This window comes from Aphelocoma coerulescens, chromosome 9 (genome assembly GCF_041296385.1).
Source record: "Aphelocoma coerulescens isolate FSJ_1873_10779 chromosome 9, UR_Acoe_1.0, whole genome shotgun sequence".
NCBI classification, from domain to species: Eukaryota; Metazoa; Chordata; class Aves; order Passeriformes; family Corvidae; genus Aphelocoma; species Aphelocoma coerulescens.
The window spans coordinates 3,757,677-3,776,879 of record NC_091023.1 but is presented as its reverse complement, the minus strand read 5'-3'; the positions used below and the strand labels follow the sequence as shown (position 1 = coordinate 3,776,879).

General features: G+C 43.5%; 1 protein-coding gene across 3 annotated transcripts; it reads right to left on the bottom strand.

Moving 5' to 3' along the window:
- Positions 1-491: 491 nt before the first annotated feature.
- PASK (PAS domain containing serine/threonine kinase) lies at positions 492-19,139 on the bottom strand. 3 transcript variants are annotated; one of them, XM_069023934.1, is made up of 17 exons: positions 19,053-19,139; positions 18,060-18,273; positions 16,763-16,998; positions 15,508-15,678; positions 14,055-14,195; positions 13,364-13,498; positions 12,413-12,700; positions 11,945-12,044; positions 10,255-10,429; positions 7,183-8,051; positions 6,342-6,523; positions 5,763-5,930; positions 4,867-4,992; positions 4,140-4,274; positions 2,521-2,720; positions 1,143-1,276; positions 492-897 (listed from the first exon to the last, which is right to left on the bottom strand). In XM_069023934.1, the coding sequence occupies exons 2-17, from the start codon at positions 18,229-18,231 to the stop codon at positions 707-709; spliced, it is 3,423 nt and encodes a 1,140-aa protein (XP_068880035.1). In that variant the 5' UTR covers positions 18,232-18,273; positions 19,053-19,139; the 3' UTR covers positions 492-706. The 3 variants fall into 3 exon arrangements, 2 of the variants coding, with proteins under 2 accessions (XP_068880035.1, XP_068880036.1); XM_069023935.1 differs by lacking the exon at positions 19,053-19,139 and adding an exon at positions 18,788-18,842; XR_011152643.1 differs by lacking the exon at positions 492-897 and having other exon boundaries at positions 1,195-1,276; positions 1,744-2,720.
- Between the last annotated feature and the right edge of the window lie 64 nt (positions 19,140-19,203).

The window sequence follows — 19,203 nt, the reverse complement described above, 5'->3', positions numbered from 1 at the left end:
GGCCGCGCGGCATCATCCCCGCCGGGGCCAGAGCCGGGGCGCGGTGCCACCGCCGCGCTACAGAAGGCAGGTGAGGGCCGGTTGTTATGTGTGCGGATGGAGATGGAGTCCAAAGTGGATTGAAAGCTAATCTTTAGTAATTAAGCCGAGTCCTGTTGCCTCTCTGCAGAGCTGGTGTCAGAAAGCAGCAGCAGCCGGCAGAACCGCTGCCTTTTCCCAGCACTTCCTCCCAAGCAGCCTGACCTCGGCTGTGCTGTACCCCAAAATGTTCCTGTTACCCATGTCTTGACCAAATTCTCTTTATTGAATCTATTTTTTATTCCCAATATGTTTGTCTCATCAAAATCGAAGACTGTTTTCCTGGATACAGACAGGACTCCAATATTAAAAAAAAATACACCACCAACCCACCCCTCCCACCCAAATCATGCAATTACATGTCTAGTTTTGAGGCTCCTTTGTGCACACATACTCCAGAAAACCAAAAGACATGTTATCATTCATTTATTCACTCACTTTTCAGAAAGATATATGAACTACATATAAAAAGTAAAATGAGCCAATAAAAATATATTCCAAGCTCTGAACAATTTAAACAACATTAAAATCTTTGCTTCACATCTTTGAAACATGTCCTGGGTAAGAACAGTAATAAACTGAGTATATGTAGGTATCAACAGGTGACCTTCCAATGGGAACTATCCTGCTAACACAGCTCAGACTCCTCGAAGTCATCCCTGGATGAAGCTGCTGGCTCAGCAGAGACAAACACCTCTTCCCAGGTATAATCAGCCAGGTTCACAGGCTGTCGCAGCCAAGGATGCTCTGCTAGCACAGCAAGAGTCGTGCGCCGCTCTGGAACGGGGTGCAGGAGCCCGGCCATGAGATCCATGAGACCTGGGCAGAGACAGCAGAGGGATGGCTCAGGCTGCACTTTAGGCAGGTTGGGAATGAGAGATATGGTCTATATTCAAAGAACGACGAATCCCCCAAACTCTGCTGCATGGAGCAGCTTGTCAAATCATCACAGAACACAGTGGGGAGCATTTTTTCAGTCTTCCCCTTTATTTCTGGTGAAAAAACGCTGCTTATACTTTCCCAAGAGATCTGCTCCTTTTGAAAAGCAAATGGGAAGAGCTCACCTTCTGACACAGGGCGAGGAGGACACAGGACAGCTGCCAAGGCCTCCTCCAGCTCACAGAAAGGGTTCTCCCCAAGCACCAGGGTGTAAAGGGTGATGCCAAGTGACCACATCTCCAGCTCAGGGCCATGGTACCTGTGCAGAGATAAGCTTGCCTAAAATCAGATTGCCAGTAAATATCTATATGCTAAAGAAAGTAAAAAGGGCATTGACAGCCCTTGTTTCCAATTTTTGTTTTAACATAGGAAGTTTGTGAGAATTCTAAGGTTCTCATGTGTTTGAGGAGTCTGCATTGTCCTTCTCCAGAAAATAAAACCAACCAGAGAATAGCCAACCAGTTTCTGTTGATGAGTATGTGTAACATGCACCCAACTTCCACATACGTAAGCTGCTGACAAGAACTTGCCCCTCCACCTTCTTCATCATCAGCCAAAACTATCAAGTAAACATTTAACAGGAAGAGCAAACACATCCTCCCAGCCCTTTCAAAACAAAAGTTATTTGGAAATAACTATTAACTATCTCAATTCCATCTGAGAAAACATGCCAGTTCCTTCACACAGTATGAGGTGGAACTCCCAGGGCAGAGCTGCTTGCATCACCTTTCATCTCATTCCCAGCAGGAATTTCCTCTCCTCCTTGCATTGCTTCTTCCCCCCACTCCATGATGAGGAGCTGCCTGAAGGACTCATGGAAACAGCTGTGAAGCAGGAGCAAGATACATCCAGGCACATACCATTACAGCACGTGCCACCCCTGTGATGGGGAGGCTTCCTTGTGGAGCAGGTCTGAGAGCACTGGCTGCCAGGTACAGAGCACTTGGAGAGGAAAGAAGAGGGAAGAGAGCCAAGATTCAGGTAGCACAATCAAAACAGCAGCAAGAGATGCTGCAAGGGAAGAATCCTTGAGTCCCAAGGAGTACAAAAATCAGTGGGGAGATGAACAAAGATCAAACTGCAAAAATTCAAATAGAGAGAAGCATGTAGAAAAGAGAAGAACAGAGAGGATAAGAGTGGGAGGTTACAAAGCACAGACATGAAAGGAGAAGGTGCTATCAACAGCAATACTTGCTTACTCCACCTCTCTGAAAGAGCAGCTTTTGCTAGAGAAAGCCTGACAACAGATTTAGAAACAACTTTGTACATATTCAAGCTTTCACAACTTGATTTCTGTCACTACACTGCCCTACTTTGTATGCACTCAAACCTTCACAGTGATTTCTGCCACTGCAGTGCCTTAAATCTAGCTGCAGTTCCCCTGTGGTTAGATACTCTAGCAGTGTTCCAATGACACAGCAGCTTGGCTTCTCTGTTCCAGCCCTGCACACGTGGGTTTTTTCGTGTGATGGCACAAAAATGACTTTTCAGAGGGTGACATACGGTTTGCCAGACAGCACTTCTGGTGAGCAGTATTCAATTGTCCCACAGAAGGTATAAAACAATTTCCCAGGTTCCAGGTAGGCAGCCGAACCAAAGTCCACTAATTTAATTGTGAAATCTTCAGCAATGACAATATTTTCATCCTTGATATCTCTGTGAAGGATATTCCTACAGTGGAGATACCCAACAGCTGATACAAGCTGGAAGAGATGGAAAGAAGTTGGTGTTACTACACAGAGTGCCCTGGATAATTGATGTGGCATCACAGCTTTCCCAGAGTCACATTTTGGCTTGTTTTGACACTATCTAAACAAGATACACATCCTAATTATGGTAACTGGAAATGGCCTCAGGCCTGCCTGTCAGCATTGCTGCAGTGCTCTTAGAAGAGACACTTTAAAGAGCCTTTGCTGCTTCCCTCTCACAAATGTGCAGGAGGAGGGGATGCTGCAGTCATGATGTGATTGTGAGCATTGGAGCTCACTGCTACAATCCAGGAAGTTACTCTATTTTTACCCCAGCTTCATTTGGAGGGTTCTTTGGTTTCTCCAGGAGGATATTACTGTGTGCCTTCCATACTGCAGGATGACAAGGCATTTAAGAGCAAAGTTTGGTATTAATAATAGAATCATTCCTAAATTCCATTCTTCTTCCTGCACGACTCATGCTTCAGTGCCATAATTAAGGCTAGCATGAGAGTGATATCACCTTGGAGACGATCGTGACTCCTACCATGTTTTTAACAAGAGAAGCAGATGGCTGAGGGAGAAAAGTTTCTATTTATAATACAAATCTGCCTCTGCAGAGAAATTCAGTTCAGATCTGAGGGAACAAGACAGCCTTACCAACCTCAGGCTGAGTTAAGGAAAGGACCCATCACAAGGTTAAAGGGACAGCTTTGGCTTCCATCTTCCATCAGCACCCCAGGTGAGGGCAGTGTGGGCACAGCAAGGGTGTGTGTGTGTGGGGGGGTTACCACGTGCACAGCAATTCCTGCATATCCTAGAGCAAGGAATTTACTCCAAAACTCATGAGGGGGAATTACTTGGGGACTGCTGCTGTGGTTAACTCACTACTAAACAAAGGGCAATTCAGCTCTCAGGCAAGCCCCTGACTCATGGGCAACTACCCTGAGTTCCTTTGCTTATGCCACGTCAACATCCAAGATAATTTCTCGATTTAAAGATCAGAGTCCTTTACTCCTGTAACCAATCTAAACTAAGCACTGAACTAAGTGAAAATGTGGCTTTTTGTAGGCTTGAGGCAGCTTCTGTGAGTTTTCCTCCTCCCTCAGAGGAAATGTGACTGCTACATGAATGGTGTCTGGATGACAGGGGCTGTGTGCTGTCCTGGTAACAGCTGAGGGGCCACGGCTCCATGGGAAACCCTCACAGGCAGTAAGGTCCTGGAAAGGCTTCTTTGTTGTTTCTAAGTAAACCTTAACAAGGTTTCTGCAGGCAGCATTTCAATCAGCTCTACAGAATAGCGAGGAAAGGTTCTGCAAGTATTGAGCACAACTCCAGTTCAGCACACCAGTTGATCAGCCAGTATTAAGGGAAACAGAGTCCTGGTTCTTACATTAAGCAAGTCTTACCTGCATGCAGCAATTCTGCTCTCACCTGTCTGAATATGTAACTTGCTAACGGCTCATCCAAGTTGGGCTGATTATCAATAAATGTAAAGAGGTCCAGACCAGATCCATGCTTCTCCATCACCAGTTGGAAGAAGCATTCATTTTCAAATACATCCAGCACCTATAAATAAAAGGCCTGTTTAATCATGTGCTTCATCCTCAAAAACTGCCTTTTTTTTTTCTTTTTTTTTTTTTTTTTTAACCAACACTGCTCTCCACTTGGAGATTTAACTGGCATATATTATAATCTTTAAAGTCTCATTTCACTGAGCACAAATGTTTCTTGAAAAGAGTACAGAATTAAAACTGGGAGCAGAATTAAATCCAAGAGGAATTCTCTTTCTGAAGAAAAAGAAAAAACAACTCCAAAACCAACAACCTCAAAACAAAGAGGATGAAACAAGTGTCCAGATTATTTACTGAGCTAGTTCAGATGTGACATCACACTTCCAAGATATGCATCTTATCTTGAAACAGCTTTTTTTCTGTTGAGAGTCACATCTTCAGAACAGTTTTGGGTAAAAGTGTGGAAGCAAGCAATTGTGTGCTGTGACACACCCTCCAAAACAAGGCAGGATAAATAGGTTACTTTCTTTCCTGAAAAGACAGACTCAATACAGGACACTTCACTCCTGAAGAGGAGCACGAGACACCCAGTATTCAAACAAACCACCTGATGCAGTGCAAACTGCACTAGTTCTGAGTCACTGTACCTTAATGATATTGGGGTGCTGCAGCTTCAGCAGGATTGCAATTTCTTGAGTGACTCTCCCCAGAGCAGGATCATCTACCCAGCAGTCCTCCAGCACCCTCTCCTTCCAGATGAACTTTACAACAACCTGCACAGACAACAGGATTCAGCATCACCTGCCAAAGCATGGCTTTGAGTGTCAGGTAAGTGAATTTCCAGGAAATCTGTTAATGCCTCATATTACTAGAGGGATGGAAGTAATCTAGTGTGAATAGCTTATAGTATCTTCAAATGTGTTTAAACTAATTTAGTCCTAGAAGCCAAATGACACATAAATTGAATGTTTTCATTGCTGCTCTGAATTCCAAAGGCTTTGACAGGCCAGCTCTCTTATCAACCAGTTACAGCAGTGGTGGCTTCTGGCACATGGGTGCAGTGGAGGGAAATGAGCACTTAACATCCATGCAAGAGAAAACACCAGAGCTTGTCTCTCAGCACCCAAAATACTTCTCCTGATAAAGAGGAGTTGCCATAATCTCAACATGTCTACTCCCCATTCCTGAGTCATAGCACAACAAAGATTTTGAGGTCTGCCATTCTCTTTCGTAGAGACAGAAGACTAAAACCTGTAATTCTGTTAAGATTAAAGTCTACTTCTTTCAACAGGTTCAATTAGCTACATTCATTAGTGCATTAGCTCGTTCTGCACCTGCTGTCTCAGGTAACATCCCTACACTACATCAGTGCAAACGTTCTGCTATCCTGTTTCTATTACAGATGTCTGTTTAAACAAAGCAAAACCCCAAGCTACCAAAGAGAAGCTTTTGACAAGTGTAGTGTTGACAGAATATGAATGCTCTAACCTTTCAGTTTTCATCCTAAATTATTACTGCAATAGAGCTAGAAGAAATACTTCACCTCCTGGTGATCTTTCTTGCCCCTGGCACTCCAGACAAAGCCAAAAGAGCCTTTGCCAATAAGACTGAGAGTGCTGTAATTTTTTGCGTATTCTCCTTCACATGCTCTCAATCCTTCAAGATCTTCAGCTCTTCGGGAATTGTTGAAAAGTGAAGCTGATCTGATGGCCTAAGTACATATATATAGGTTACATTAGCAGGAAAAAATGAGCAAGCCACAGAATGACATTCATAAAATGAGTAAATACTGAAAAGAACATACACATCTGCAAGAATAGATAAAAGGAGAAATCTTTGGTTCTGATAGTGAGAACTGTACTCCTTGAGTATCCTGCAGTTTGGAACTGCATTGTTCAGGCTGGAAAGGGAACTACAGAACTACTATTTTGTAACCAGAAGTGTTACAAAATAGCAATTGAGATTTTGTTTTAATATCTATTAAAAAGTAGGGAAACAAAGAAACAGCAACATCCACCCCACCAACTCATGTCATTAATTTGAAAAACATCTTGACTTTAGCTTCAGCTTAACAGTCAAACAAGGAGAGAAATGCTCAATATTCAAAGGTAGGATGTCTTACTTCTCCAAGACTTTTAGTAGAAAGATCAGCAACAGATTGGGCAGAGTTTGCTAGGCTGGCAAGCAAATTCTGAGTCTTTGCTACTGCTTCCTTTTGGCTCTGTGAAATGTCTTTCACCACCCAGACACAGAAAAGTACAGTGGGATCCTGCAGTTCTGCACATTTCACCTCGAAGAGTATGCCTGTAGAAACAGGTGAGGAAATTAAAATGGTAGAATGTAACTTTAGTGTTGAATAAGACCGCAGACATTTTAGGACAAAATTCTGAGCTCTTGACAAAAAGTTCAGAATTTGGGGAACACCTGCTCAGTAAAGAATCATCAGAGGGGCTGACACCAGCACAGCTATTCTAGAGGTACCTATCAGCTACCTCCAGAGCTCCCACCTCCAGCAGAGACTTGTCAGTGTCCAACTGTGATTATTCATTTCACACTGTTATTCTAGATTACATAAAAATGGGGATTTTATTCTACAAGCCACTGAATGCAGCTGAAGGAGTGAATGAAACAAATTCCATTATACAATTTTAATGCAATTTACAGTTTTACAGTGGAGTTTGTATTTCCTGTTCAGAAAAAGTTATCAGGTTCAAACTTTTTAATCGTGTTTTGACAGTATTTCTGACTTTTCAGTAGGGATTAATTTCTTACCAAATTCGTATTTTATACCACCTCCTTTTCTAATATCCTCTGGGTGGACTTAAATACCATTTTTTCTTCTAGATGCTTCTTCCTTCCTCTCCACTGTCAGCTTCTAACCAGAACCGTCTGCATTCTGCAAAACTGTGGGTGAAAAGGAGCACCCCAATAAGAGTTTGGGAAGGGGACAAGGTTTCACTTACTGAATTGTGAACCATCTCTGTGACAGCAGTTCCCAATGTAGCTGCCTTCCAGAATCTCCCAGGTCAAAGGAGCTGCTGGGTTTTGCCTGCCTTCTTGTTTCACTGGGGTTGACGTTACTTTTATCTCCATATTTTGCTGCCTGAGCACCTGGCAGTGTTCTTCAGGCCTACGTTTGCTTTTCAGGGGATTTCTGTTGGAGTTGTCCCCCACAGTTTCTGCAAGGGTTTCAGGTTTCTCAGGAAATGCTTTGGAGGATTCCTCAGAGTTTTGTAAATGCCTTCTGGAGGCCAGCCATCCAGAATCAGCTTCTGTGGCAACACCACTCAGCACCTGCTTTCCTTGATGAGTGCAAAAGGCACCATTTGGCTCAATTAGCATATTGGAGTCCACTGCATCATAGCAACGTGCTCCTGCAAGAGCTGCAGGAACACCTAAAGAATTGTCTGAGTTCCCCTTGACACCATTATTCAGACCCAGTACCTCAAGACCAGAGCAAATACAGTTCAGTTCAGATTCTTGGGCATCTTCAGAGGTTGTGGCAGCTCCTGGTGCAGAAGCACTGTGACCTGTTTTATTTCCTGAGCAAACATCACAGACAGTATTTCTTTCATGTGCAAAGAAGGTCGAAGCATCATTTAGCAGGCAGTTGTCAACAACAATGTGCTGGAGGCTGGAATGTTTTGCACCACACATCAAGTTTGTTTTTGACACCTGCCCTGGAACCATGTGGCTTTTAAGGTCTTGTCTGCAGTTCAGTGCTGTCCCAGGCCATGGCTCATCCACTGTTGGTGTTCCAGGTGAGTTACAAGTAACTTCAGAAGGCAGCTTCACTGGGTCACAGGATGATGCATTTAGATTGTCTTCTGGTCTGGAACAAACAGGCAACCAGGCAACAGTTACTGCAGGAGATACTGCACTGTGACTGCTTCTTCCTGGAATCTCCATGTTCTGACCTAAATCCCACTGTTCTGAGTCAGATGATGTGAGAGAGCCTTGATGAGAGCATCTTTTGAGAATTATTTGATCCTGAAGTTTCCACTGTTCTATACTGTTCCACTGCTCTGATTGTGCCAAGCCAGCTTTTGGGATAAGGCTCTCTGGTGGGCTGACAGCATTGGTAGCAAGGCTGTCCTCACTGCAAAGACTCAGAGCTATCAGTGACATCATGATTACAAAAGAGTAAGAAAACTGTCCTACCCTATAATACCCACTTAAATATGGTCACTATTTAAAACCTGGACCAATGGTTTTATTTGAAGTTTAAAAGCAAAAGGCAGAAAGCTGTTTGCACAGGCATCCAAAATCCTAACAAATTCACCAAAGAAGAGCAGGTACACTCGAATGGCAACTCTTCCCCTATGGATAATTTCCTACTCTAGCCTAATTTCTAAATATAGATCATAAACCATTTACCACCACAAAAAAAACCTAATACACGTGGCAGGTGTTTTCCCAATTGATGAGGGTGACTGAATGGCCACAGACACCAATGGAAAGAGTGGTCTTATTTTACTGTTAATGTGGAGGCAAAACAGAGGTAAAAGGATACATCTGATAGAACAATAAGCTTGTTACTTGCTCAGCTTTAGCAACAAGCAAAAATAAGCAAGGTGATGCATCTAATCGTTACTGCCTGAGAGAGAGAAACAATAGTGACTGAGAAAGATCCATCACTAATTGCCTAAATACTTTACCATCACCCAGAGTCTGCAATTGCTGGGGAGCCCCTTTTTTCAGTGAGGACCTGGAGAACTCTTCCCAGCAACTGGGAAAATCCTATGTTGTGTGTCCACTTGTAGGTGAGGTCCCCAAGTTTGCCCAAAAAAGGGGTCCAGCTTTTATAGGCCCAAATCAAACAGTCTGAATGACTTGTTCACGTTTTTGTGCAGAAAACATCTGGTTCTGACAGCCCACTTTCCAACCAGCTAGGGCCAGGGCCAGGGCCAGGGTTGGGAGGGTTTTCCCTAAAATATTCTACTAACAAGCCCCTGGGGATATCAGTTGGGAGGATTTCTTAATGTATCTTACACAAGGTTATACAAATGGCTCTACAACAGCAGGTTTGGCATTAAGAACAACTAATAGAAATGTTTTGATCATCTATTTTTAACAAAAGAACCTTGAGCATCATGCTCAAGATTCATCTTGTAAGTCAGTTTGGTGCTTAGGCCTGCTGTTCAGGCCTTAGCATATCAGCAGGGCACTTCCAGTCCTGAAAACAGAAGATCCCTGGTGTGTCCAACAGGAGATGGATGTCCCAATCAATCAGGGTTTACTGGAGCCCATAGCACAAGGTATTTTGCAAACATTTCCATTAGTGAAAATGCAGCATAGAAAAACAATGAAGCAGAGCACTTACAATCCAAGTATGATATGAGAGATGCAAATCAGGAGAGTACAAAAAATGACATTATCAGCCACTATAAAATGCAGCAAAAACTGTGCTGTAATAGTCTACACCTTAAAATGGATAGTAAATTTAGTAGTAAAACTTACTGAAGGTTAGAATTGTTAACGTGGAAGGGTTAAAATTTGACTTCAGGTAGGCTGTGAGCATCATATATGTACTTCTACAGAATTTCTAACCTTGTAACAGGAAAAAGACCTGGAAATGTGCAAGAAAAAATGGCTGGGCTTCAGTAACCCAGTAGCCTGTTTTAATGGATGACCTGACAGTTGCACCAAGCACCAGAAGGAATAACACTTAGAATTCCCTCCAGGTACCCTGACTTCAGTGCAACACCAGCTGGAAGGAGATAAACATCCACTATTTATGATTAGTGAAGATAGAGTCTAATTACCTTTCCTAGTCTGGATGAAACATTTGGTCCCCTTTAGAGCTGGAATTTCTGTAACTTTACAATGGTAGCTTGTGCAGATCTAAATAAAAATCTAAGGTAGGCCCAGCTCAGCCTCTCTTGCACTCAGATTCTAAAGACAGCAAACATGGAAGGCCCTTGCTACACCTTCCCACAGACATCACACAGGTGAAAAAAAATCAGCTTTTGCTGGTGATTGCCAGCACAGCTCTTCATTTTTCCAAGTGAATATGCAGTCTATGAAATGCCTACCTATTAGTGGGGGTGGATGCTGCTTCAGGAGGTGAGGGAGGAGAAAAGAAACCGGTCCCATTCTTTTGTTCATTCTCATCATGTATTAATTTGTCAGCTTCGTGTTGTTGTTCCAATTTCTGCTCTTCATCTCTTGACAGAAGGTGTGCTAAAGATGCAGCCAGGAAGCTGCTCTCTGTACCAAATAGGAAACAAAACCACACCAACTTAAATGTTTATGTTTAGGCTTCAGAGGCTACAGTGATTAAAAATAAACTTGGAACTGCCTTGGTCTGTCTTTTCCCTAAGGAACTGAGTATAAAAGGCTTGATTGAGGCAAAGCAGTCAAAATATGAGCATTCCACTCTACTTTGAGAAATCACCACATGCAGGAATCTACATGTTTTAGGGCTGCCAAAATTTGCTCTTCTATCAAAGTTCTTTGGCAGATATTGGTATCATTCATTAGCTACTTGAATTGAAGTTCAGAGACCTAAAAAAGTGCCAGTAATGTAAAGAGACTGAAATTAAAATGATCATACAGCAGCAGCAGCATTAAAAAAAACAAAGCCCAAACCACACATATCCAGCCCATTCCAAACCTATATAATGAAAAGGTTTGGACTGGATTTATGTAACTCACTGAAGCTGTATGATAAAAAAAAGAGTCTAAACATGTTTGAAAGAAGAGGAGATGAAGTTCTGTCCTTTCCCAGTGACAAAAGATCAGAAGAAAAACATGAGTTTGGAAGATGAAGTAATCCAAGTATTGTTGCTGCAGAAGAAGATAACAAAAGAACAAATTTAGATATGAATCTAGAACAATCCTTTAATCAGTAATGGCAGAGTGCCAACAATGCTTCCTCAGAGAACAACTGAACTACTCCTAGATTAGGGGCATCATTTCATCAAAGAATTACCTAAGAAATTGTATGCTGTCTATTAACTCTTCTTTGTTCCAGTAGGGTGCATTGGTTTCAGCACAGACGTGCATTTCTAAGCAAAGGCAAAAAGAAAATAGGGGGAAAAAAACAGAGACAAAACCAGCATAAAAGGTCTCTTGTGATATGGACAAAAGCATGAACTTGCTGGTGTTCTCTGTGTTGGGCAGAGCTAGCTGGAAAAGACAGATATGGAAACACGAGGCTTCTTTGCTTCTATTTATTCATGCTGTGTTCAGAGAAGTAAAATTTTGATAAATTCTGATGCAAACTGCATCAGAAGAATGTGATGCTTCCCTGATTGAAACACAGCAACCATAACATTGAATATTAGCCAGCAGCACAAGCCTATTCAGAATATTAGATTTTTCCCTTAAAATATTAATCCTAAGTAGCTACAGCTCCACTGCAACACAGTCACAAAAGCTGTGTTTTACACATTTTAAAATACCACAGGGTCCTAGCAGGGGAGGGAGGGGAAGTGCTTGTTAAGTACAAAGTATTCCCTATTCTCACTGTAATTTCCAAATTGGATATTCAGTTCTATCTTCTTGGCAACAAAAGAGAGAAACTCAGTCTTAGGTGAACAATTCTCTTTACCTGAGGTTGTAGTGGAAACCCAATTTAAAAACTGCATGGAGGGACATTGCTTTTATGAAGAATGTTCTCATGTTTGTAGGTGAACCTCTTGTCTCTGCTCATTTCCCCTTGGTTACAGCAGCCAGAGCCAGCTGTATGGCAGGCAGTGACACCTCCAAAAAGGCACTCACCTTCTGTCCCTGTGGAATCATCCAGAGGAGGTAAAGGCAAAGAACAGCCACTGCTTCTTTCCATGTTGTTATAGAAACCAGGGATCAGGAATGTAATGTTCTAAAACAAAGAACAAAACCTTATAAAGCTAAGCCAACTCTCCCAGGATGGGGGCAAATGCTAACAATCCATGTCTGTGAACCTGATTCTCATGGATAGCCAGGAAAAAGTGATCCACATGACCAGTGGAGAACACAGAACTGTGCAGCTTGCTTTGGGCTACTTGAAATCCATAGTAGCTCCTCAGCACTGCAAGTCTTAGCAATTACAGCACGGGAATTCACGTGTCATCCTACACCTCATGCACAGAGCATGTGGAACACAGGGGTTCTGTGATGGCAAGGAGTGTAAAAGACAACTTCACAATTCCAGTGGATATGCTGCCACATGTATCAGTCTTCTGTGAGGATTTAAACTTCTTATCTTACCTTTCCCAAGAGATCTTTCTTCTCATAGCCGAAGAGCATTAAAGCAAAACTATCCGAGATGCCGCAGATGATTCCATCTGACTGGACAGTAATAAGGCCACTGATGGTGGAGAAAACCACAACTGTAGCAGAGTACTGATAGCGTGGGAGAGAGCCTTCTGCCTGTGCAATCTCATCTTTCTGCACTGCTGCTTGCTCCTCCTCCAGATGGCTGACTTCCAGCTTTAAACTGAGAGGAAACATGTTACCCTCTCTGGATTGGCCTGCAGCTCGCTGGATCCTGAGGTTCTAAATTAAAGCAAAGAAACCAACTCAAACAGAAAACCTCTAACCAAACGTCTTGGGTTTATTTCATTATTCGTATAAAATTATGCAGGAATTCTCAGGAAAAGGAGCAGGAAAAGAAAAAGGAACCAATCTTGTGAATATCAAAATGAACAACATCTGGTTTTTTAAGGATTTGGAATCCAGTGTTGAACTATGATATAAATATCCTGAAGATGAAGACCAGTCCATGCTGCAGCTTTTCAACAAATTAGGCATTCGTAGAAGGCCTCCTTCAACTCCCTATCTACCCATTTTCATGGCATTTGCAAGACCTGGGTATTCTTTCACTCCTCAGACAGACATAACTGAAATGAATTTTAAGAATCAAAGAATTCAAAGGAATCTTAAAGAGCTGACAGAGAGAGCATGGTGTCTTACAAAGCTAGGATTGGAGAAAACAGTCTTTCAGCAGGACAGATTCCAGAGAGAGGTCAGGGCATGGTCTCATCCCTAGTTTGGAACTCTTCAGACAGCAGCTCTACAAAAAAGCAGCATACCCTTTTCCAGGGGAACCAGGCTTTCCTCTGAAATGCTTTCTTCTGTTAGGTAAGGAGGGAAAACAGCATGCACGTGTACTCCAGATGGGAAGGCTATGGAAGAATGAGGTTGGTGCTTACACTATACCTTTGGGATTTTTTTGCCTAGGGGAGGGATCTGCACAGAAGGAATCAGGTCCTTTATGTGGAGTCCAACTACTGCTTCCAATGTTGGGTAGCCATGGAGATGGGCATAAAGGAGATCGCATGATGTAATTTTTCCCTGGGGAGGAAAATTTACAAGATTGTTAAAATTTTAACATTTTAAACATTTTAGCCACAGTCCACTCAATACTTTGACAATGGTTTCTGCACTTATCTAAGCAATGGCAGGAAATTTCATTCTGCAGTCCTCTGGTGGACACAACTCACTCAGTAAAAGCAGACACAAACCAATATTCCCATATCGCTGTGCAGGGAGCCTGCCCTTTGCCCAGGAGAGAGGCAGAGGTGTCCAGCACTCCTCCCAAGATGATCCCTTCACAAGGGCATCCATACCCCAAATTATCAACCCCCTGCCAAACAGACACTGTTGAAGTGTAAGATGTCCCCTGAGGAGAAAGAGTGTATTTTTATGTGGGTTGTCAAACATGTCAAGGTGAGCCCCACCAGAAATCCCTGCACAGGTCCTGCATGCACAGCCCTGGTTTCAGGCCCTGCCATGGACACACTCCATGTTCACAACCAGTGACCTGTGCCTGCTGCCTTTCAGACACCTTCCACTCACACACAAACTCTGATAAACTGCAGTCTCGTCTGATTGTTAGGAAAACACTTACATCAACAGTGAAGGAAACAGAAGCTGAAAGTCTTTCCACTGGTTCCAGCACAACCACACAACGCTGGGTGTCCTTGCTTCTTATCTGCCTCAGCCAGACTGACACAGGGATCTTCTCGTTGAGGTGGCCAATAACATCCACCTTTCCACCAGATTCAGAAATGGAGACATGACTTACTGAGACTGTGGTTACTCCGGAAGAATTTCAAACAGGGGTAAAATTCTGAGCCAAGATAGCTCCCTATCATTACTAGAAAAACTTAATTTCTTGACTACTTACTAGTATTTTATGGGAAGAAACACAGTTTTAATACAGAGATTAAAGGTTTGAAAATAAATTACTGATCATACACAAAATGTTGTTACTTTTGTATCATCTCTCCCTGCCTCTGGAAGTCTAAAGGCATAAAGACTTCAGAATAATAAATGTGCCACTCTAACAGCTTGCATTCAGTGAGAAGTGCCTCTCAGGGATGCCTTATTTAAGGGATGTCCCATGGTGCTAATGAACACTCCCCATTAGTAACACAGTTCTTACTTTCAGCTGCAAAGCCAGCAGTTTAATTTCTTATGGGAGGAGATTATTCTCTGATCAGAAAATGTTTCTTTATCTTACAGCCTGCAAGGCTCATATCAAGCCTTTCATGATTTTTATATGATCTTGACAGAATGGGTTTATGACTTACACAGTGACTCCTATAAAGTATTTGGAACAGCTTAGGATAAGTGCCTCTGTCAGATGTGTAATTTTAATCTCTGGTTTCACTGAATCAAACTTGGCCCCATCCCATATCCAGCTGAGGATTCGGGAAGATAAGGCTCTGAGATACCAACAATTTCAGTTCAAAAATAACACACCAGAAAGAATATGAGCTCATTTTCCAAGGGTTCTCTAGAGAAAACTCACAACAGCAGCAAAAGAAAATAATATGGAGATTTTGTCACACAGTTCTCTTATAAACAACCCCATTCTAGGCAAAATATCAATTCCACTCTTTTGCACCAACCACGGTGTTTTGGCACAGGCATTGCACAGTATTTCACTGGCTTGTACCTTTATAATATGCACAATCCAAATTAAGATAATTTAAAATATATTCTTAAGGACTAGACAATTGGGAACTCTTCCACAATAGAATTTTTTCCATCTTAAGCAGTTTTTTAAAATTCTAATGTCTTTTAAGTTCTGATTTTGTCAAGTCACAGTGACTGTGTGTGTTGACAGCTGCGAGGTTCTCATGGGTGTCCCCTTAAATCATCTTTTGCCCTTTGAAATCCCACATCTGCAAACTTTTAAACCAAACAGTTATGCAAATGACATAACTGCCAAATGCCCACAAAGTTAAATATATCAGGAAATTATAGAGAAAGTGTTAAAAAAAAATACATCCCAAACCAAAGCCTACAAAAGCACTTTATGTGGTGGGGAATATTTCCTTGAACATTTCACATACCACAGTTCCTGAAACCACCGATGAACACTCAGAGGTTTCCAGGTACTCCTCACCCACTGCTTCCCATGCCTCTTGACCAGATTTGGATATCAAGTGGGACAGCTTTTGACCAATGAGTTCCTGACTACTGCACCCAAGCAACTTGCAAGCTCGGTCATTGGCCACTAGGATCTAGAAAAGAACAGAAAAAACCAAACCTAAACAAAGAATAAAAGCTGTACATTTTTTTAAGAGCTCATTATCTCCTCAGGTTGTTGCTTTAATGTCTTATAATATCCCTTTCTCTTGGTGGAAACAAAATGGTTCTTTAGAATTCTGAGTTCATTATAGATTCTTATTCTAGGACTTATCCCTTGCCCACACATCTTCTGCTTAAGAGCTTTTGAGACATTGCTTTCCTTTTAGGTTTCCTGCTTTCTTTTAACTGTAAACAATGACATCCATGGAGGCAAAACTACAAAGCTGTATGTGCAAGCAAAGCCCAGGCAAGCCACAAAGCTGTATCCAAACTCAAAGGTATGCAGGGATCACACCAGTCATTGGCAAACTGGAGGCTGTGCAATGGAGCAAGTTGGGACTCAGAGTCTTTAAAGTAGGCAAACCCGAGCTGTCAGTTCAAGCTAAAAAATGGCACAGCTCTTTAAAGTTTTCAGGACCCAATATTAGATTCCTCTCAGGGCAGAAACAGAGAAATTCTTTCCCTCCCAATTGAAATGAAATATTTACTGGGGCAGATAAATCTTGTGCCACCACAAACACATTTCAGGGTTGGTACTTTACAGAGAGAAGGCTTGAAGCACATTCTGCTCTTCCTTTCTTCTCTCATGTCACTTCACAGCTGCATTCTTACACAATCATTGAATCACAGAATGGTTTAGGTTGGACAGGACCTTAACCACCATCCATTTCCACACCCCTGCCATGGTCAGGGACACCTTCCACTAGACCAGGCTGCTCCAAGCCTTATCCAACCTGGCCTGGAACATTTCCAGGAATGGGGAGTCCACAACCTCCCTGGCCTGTTTGAAAAAAGACTCCATACATCCTTGCTTCTGCTATTGTATATTTTGCTAACTACTCATAAATAAACTCATCAGTCTTTAGAAGACTACTGAGCTGGAGCAGACTACAAAATCCCTTCATGATACCCTGATTACCTGCAGATACACAAAAGAAAAACAGTCCTTTTAGCCTGCTATCACACAACCTGTACCAGTTATGGGGAGCTTAGTGCTGCAGGTTCTGCTGAGAATACCTCTGTTGTGCTGGCATCCACGGTGAAGATGGCTTGGTTTGGGTTGCGTGCAGCAGCCGGGAGGTGCTGGCTGGATTCCTCCACAGCTGGGGTGTGTAAAAAGGAGCAAGAAGCAGAACTTCCAATGGAAGAAGAGAGAGAGGCAGAATCCCACTGAGCCCATGAGTTACCAGTTTTGCTGCTACAAATGTTACGAGCTGTCAGAGAAGACGAAAAGTAAGAGCTCCACTTCTCCCCTGTGGAAAGATAAAGGTCAGCAATGTTGCTGTAACAGTCTACTACAGGAGTATCAGAGGAATGAATTTTTAAAAAAAAGCTGTCATCTGAAGCAACTGTCAAGTAATCCCAAAATGCATGTTTCTAGATTTTTTAAGAAACTGCAAGAAAATAAAATCAGTGAAACTAAAGAATACAGAAACTATTCTAATAAATGTATCTTTCTGAATCACAGCCACTGGAACACATAAACTCAGTCCATAGGCTAAAACAACTTGCCAACATCCAAAAGTTTTAACCAGACTAGTTAACTTCTACTTTTTTACTTAGCAGTTTTTAAAATGTTTTGAAATCTCTCAAATTTAAAATGCAATAGTCATTAAATAATTGCAGTAATTGCTCAAGCCCTTATTAACAACTGCATTAGTTGGAAGCCACTTAATCAGCTCTTCACAGTGTGTGACATTGAATTACCTGTGTCCACACCAGTGTTTTAGGCTATGCAGTGCCAAGTGATCGCACTAAAATTTTCAAAGGTTCCGCCTGTAAAAAACATTTCTCTGAGAAGTGGTATCTGCAGCCCAACGCCATTGGTCCACTCCCAAACCAGTAAGCAGCTTTGAAGGTTTAGGAATACTGGAAGAAGCATTCTGAACAACTCATCACAAGGACATTTATGCACTCTATGCAGTATGAACGTGCTCACCACGGGGAGACACTTATCTGGACACACTGTAAACTGCAAAGTTCTTCCCATCCTGACAGAATCCAACACAACAACATCTTTCTCCTCACTTGGAAATTTTTTGTGCTTTAGATAATTATACAAGATGGGAGAATGGTCCAGTGGCAGCCAATATAGGTTGCCCAAGGACAAGTATAAATGCAGAGCACTTATCCAGTAATGTTTTCCCTATAGGTTCTCCCAGCCTGCAGTAATCCAGGGCTCAGGTGCTTACTGAACAAGTGCATCCTGGCTGATACTTATTGCTGCTACCTCTACATATGAGGAAGGGGAAGAGGAAGATCTGAAACTGCCCGAAAGCTTCATCGGAACTCAGTCTCACAATACTGTGCTCACCAGGCAGTGATGCTCCAAGCTGACAGAGCCCAGAGAGACGATTTTTCCTGCTTTTGTTGCCCCAGGGGAAGGATCTACTTAGCTTATCAGAGTCACTCAAGCAAGTAAGGACTAAGCCTGCTGATGAAGTCAGAAGGCCCCCTTCAGAGGGGCTATAAGCCGTAGCTGCCATGATCGCGCTCTGGTTGCCACGCCACACCTAGGGAGCCACCATCTGCAACAGAAACAAAGGACACTGAGTCAGACCCACAGCAGGGACTGATGCTGGCAGGAAACGATGCCTTCGAACCCAAGCCACAGCCCTGTAAGTTACGGCAAAATGCTCCTTCTTGAGCGCCCTGCTCCATGTTTGGTCTGTGTGGTTATTACCCAAAGGTGACTACTGACTTAGCATCCTGCACGGCTGAGGGCTCGAGCCCGCTACGGGATTCACTTAAGAGATGGATTCGATGATCCTTCTGGGTCCCTTCCAACTCAGACAAGTCTGCAGGATACGTGCGACCGACAGGACGCCGCCACCACATTTCTTTCTGTCAGAGCTGCTGAACACCCGGCCAGCACCCTCTCCCCCTTTCTGCTGGTTTTGAAACCAAAAACTTTGGTAATTTGTAAAGGCATTCCCCGTTTGGAATCAGCAAGTGTAGCGCAGCCTCCCCTCCCACCCAGGGTGCCGCCCGGACCCCCGCGGCCAGGGGCCCCCAGCAGGACAGGGGGGACGGTCGGCTCACAGCCACGGGCACGGCTCCTCGCGGCGGCCCAACACAGCCGCAGGGCGCGAGGAAATGGCAGGCGGGACTCAGCAGCCGCGGCACCCAATAAGCAAAGGCGTTGTGAGAGCGGCACGGAGAGGAGCAAATGGGACGCCAGCGCGGGAGCAGGCAAAACAGATCGAGCGCCCGGGCATTCGTTGCTCCCGCCAGCCTCCCCTTCCCCGCCGCCGCCACACGCGGTGCCCCGCGCTCCGGGCCGTCGGCTCGAGGCAGCGCGGCCGACCTGCTCCGGGGGCGGAAGGCTGCAGGGAGAAGGCCCTTCCGCAGGACGATAGTTATCCTCCGAAGGATTTGCAGGCGGAAGGACGAGGCCGAAAGCAGCGCGTAACGCGTCCGGCCCGAGGCGCGGGTGGAGGGGGAGCAGGTGCCGGCCT

Excerpts from the sequence above, each read along its gene's own strand:
- PASK (XM_069023934.1), bottom strand. The coding sequence starts at position 18,231 with ATGGCAGCTACGGCTTATAGCCCCTCTGAAGGGGGCCTTCTGACTTCA. Across the intron at positions 13,499-14,054 it reads CTGTTTCCTTCACTGTTGAT|GGAAAAATTACATCATGCGA; the intron begins GTAAGTGTTTTC and ends TTTCCTCCCCAG. Across the intron at positions 12,045-12,412 it reads AGAAAGATCTCTTGGGAAAG|AACATTACATTCCTGATCCC; the intron begins GTAAGATAAGAA and ends TCTTTGTTTTAG.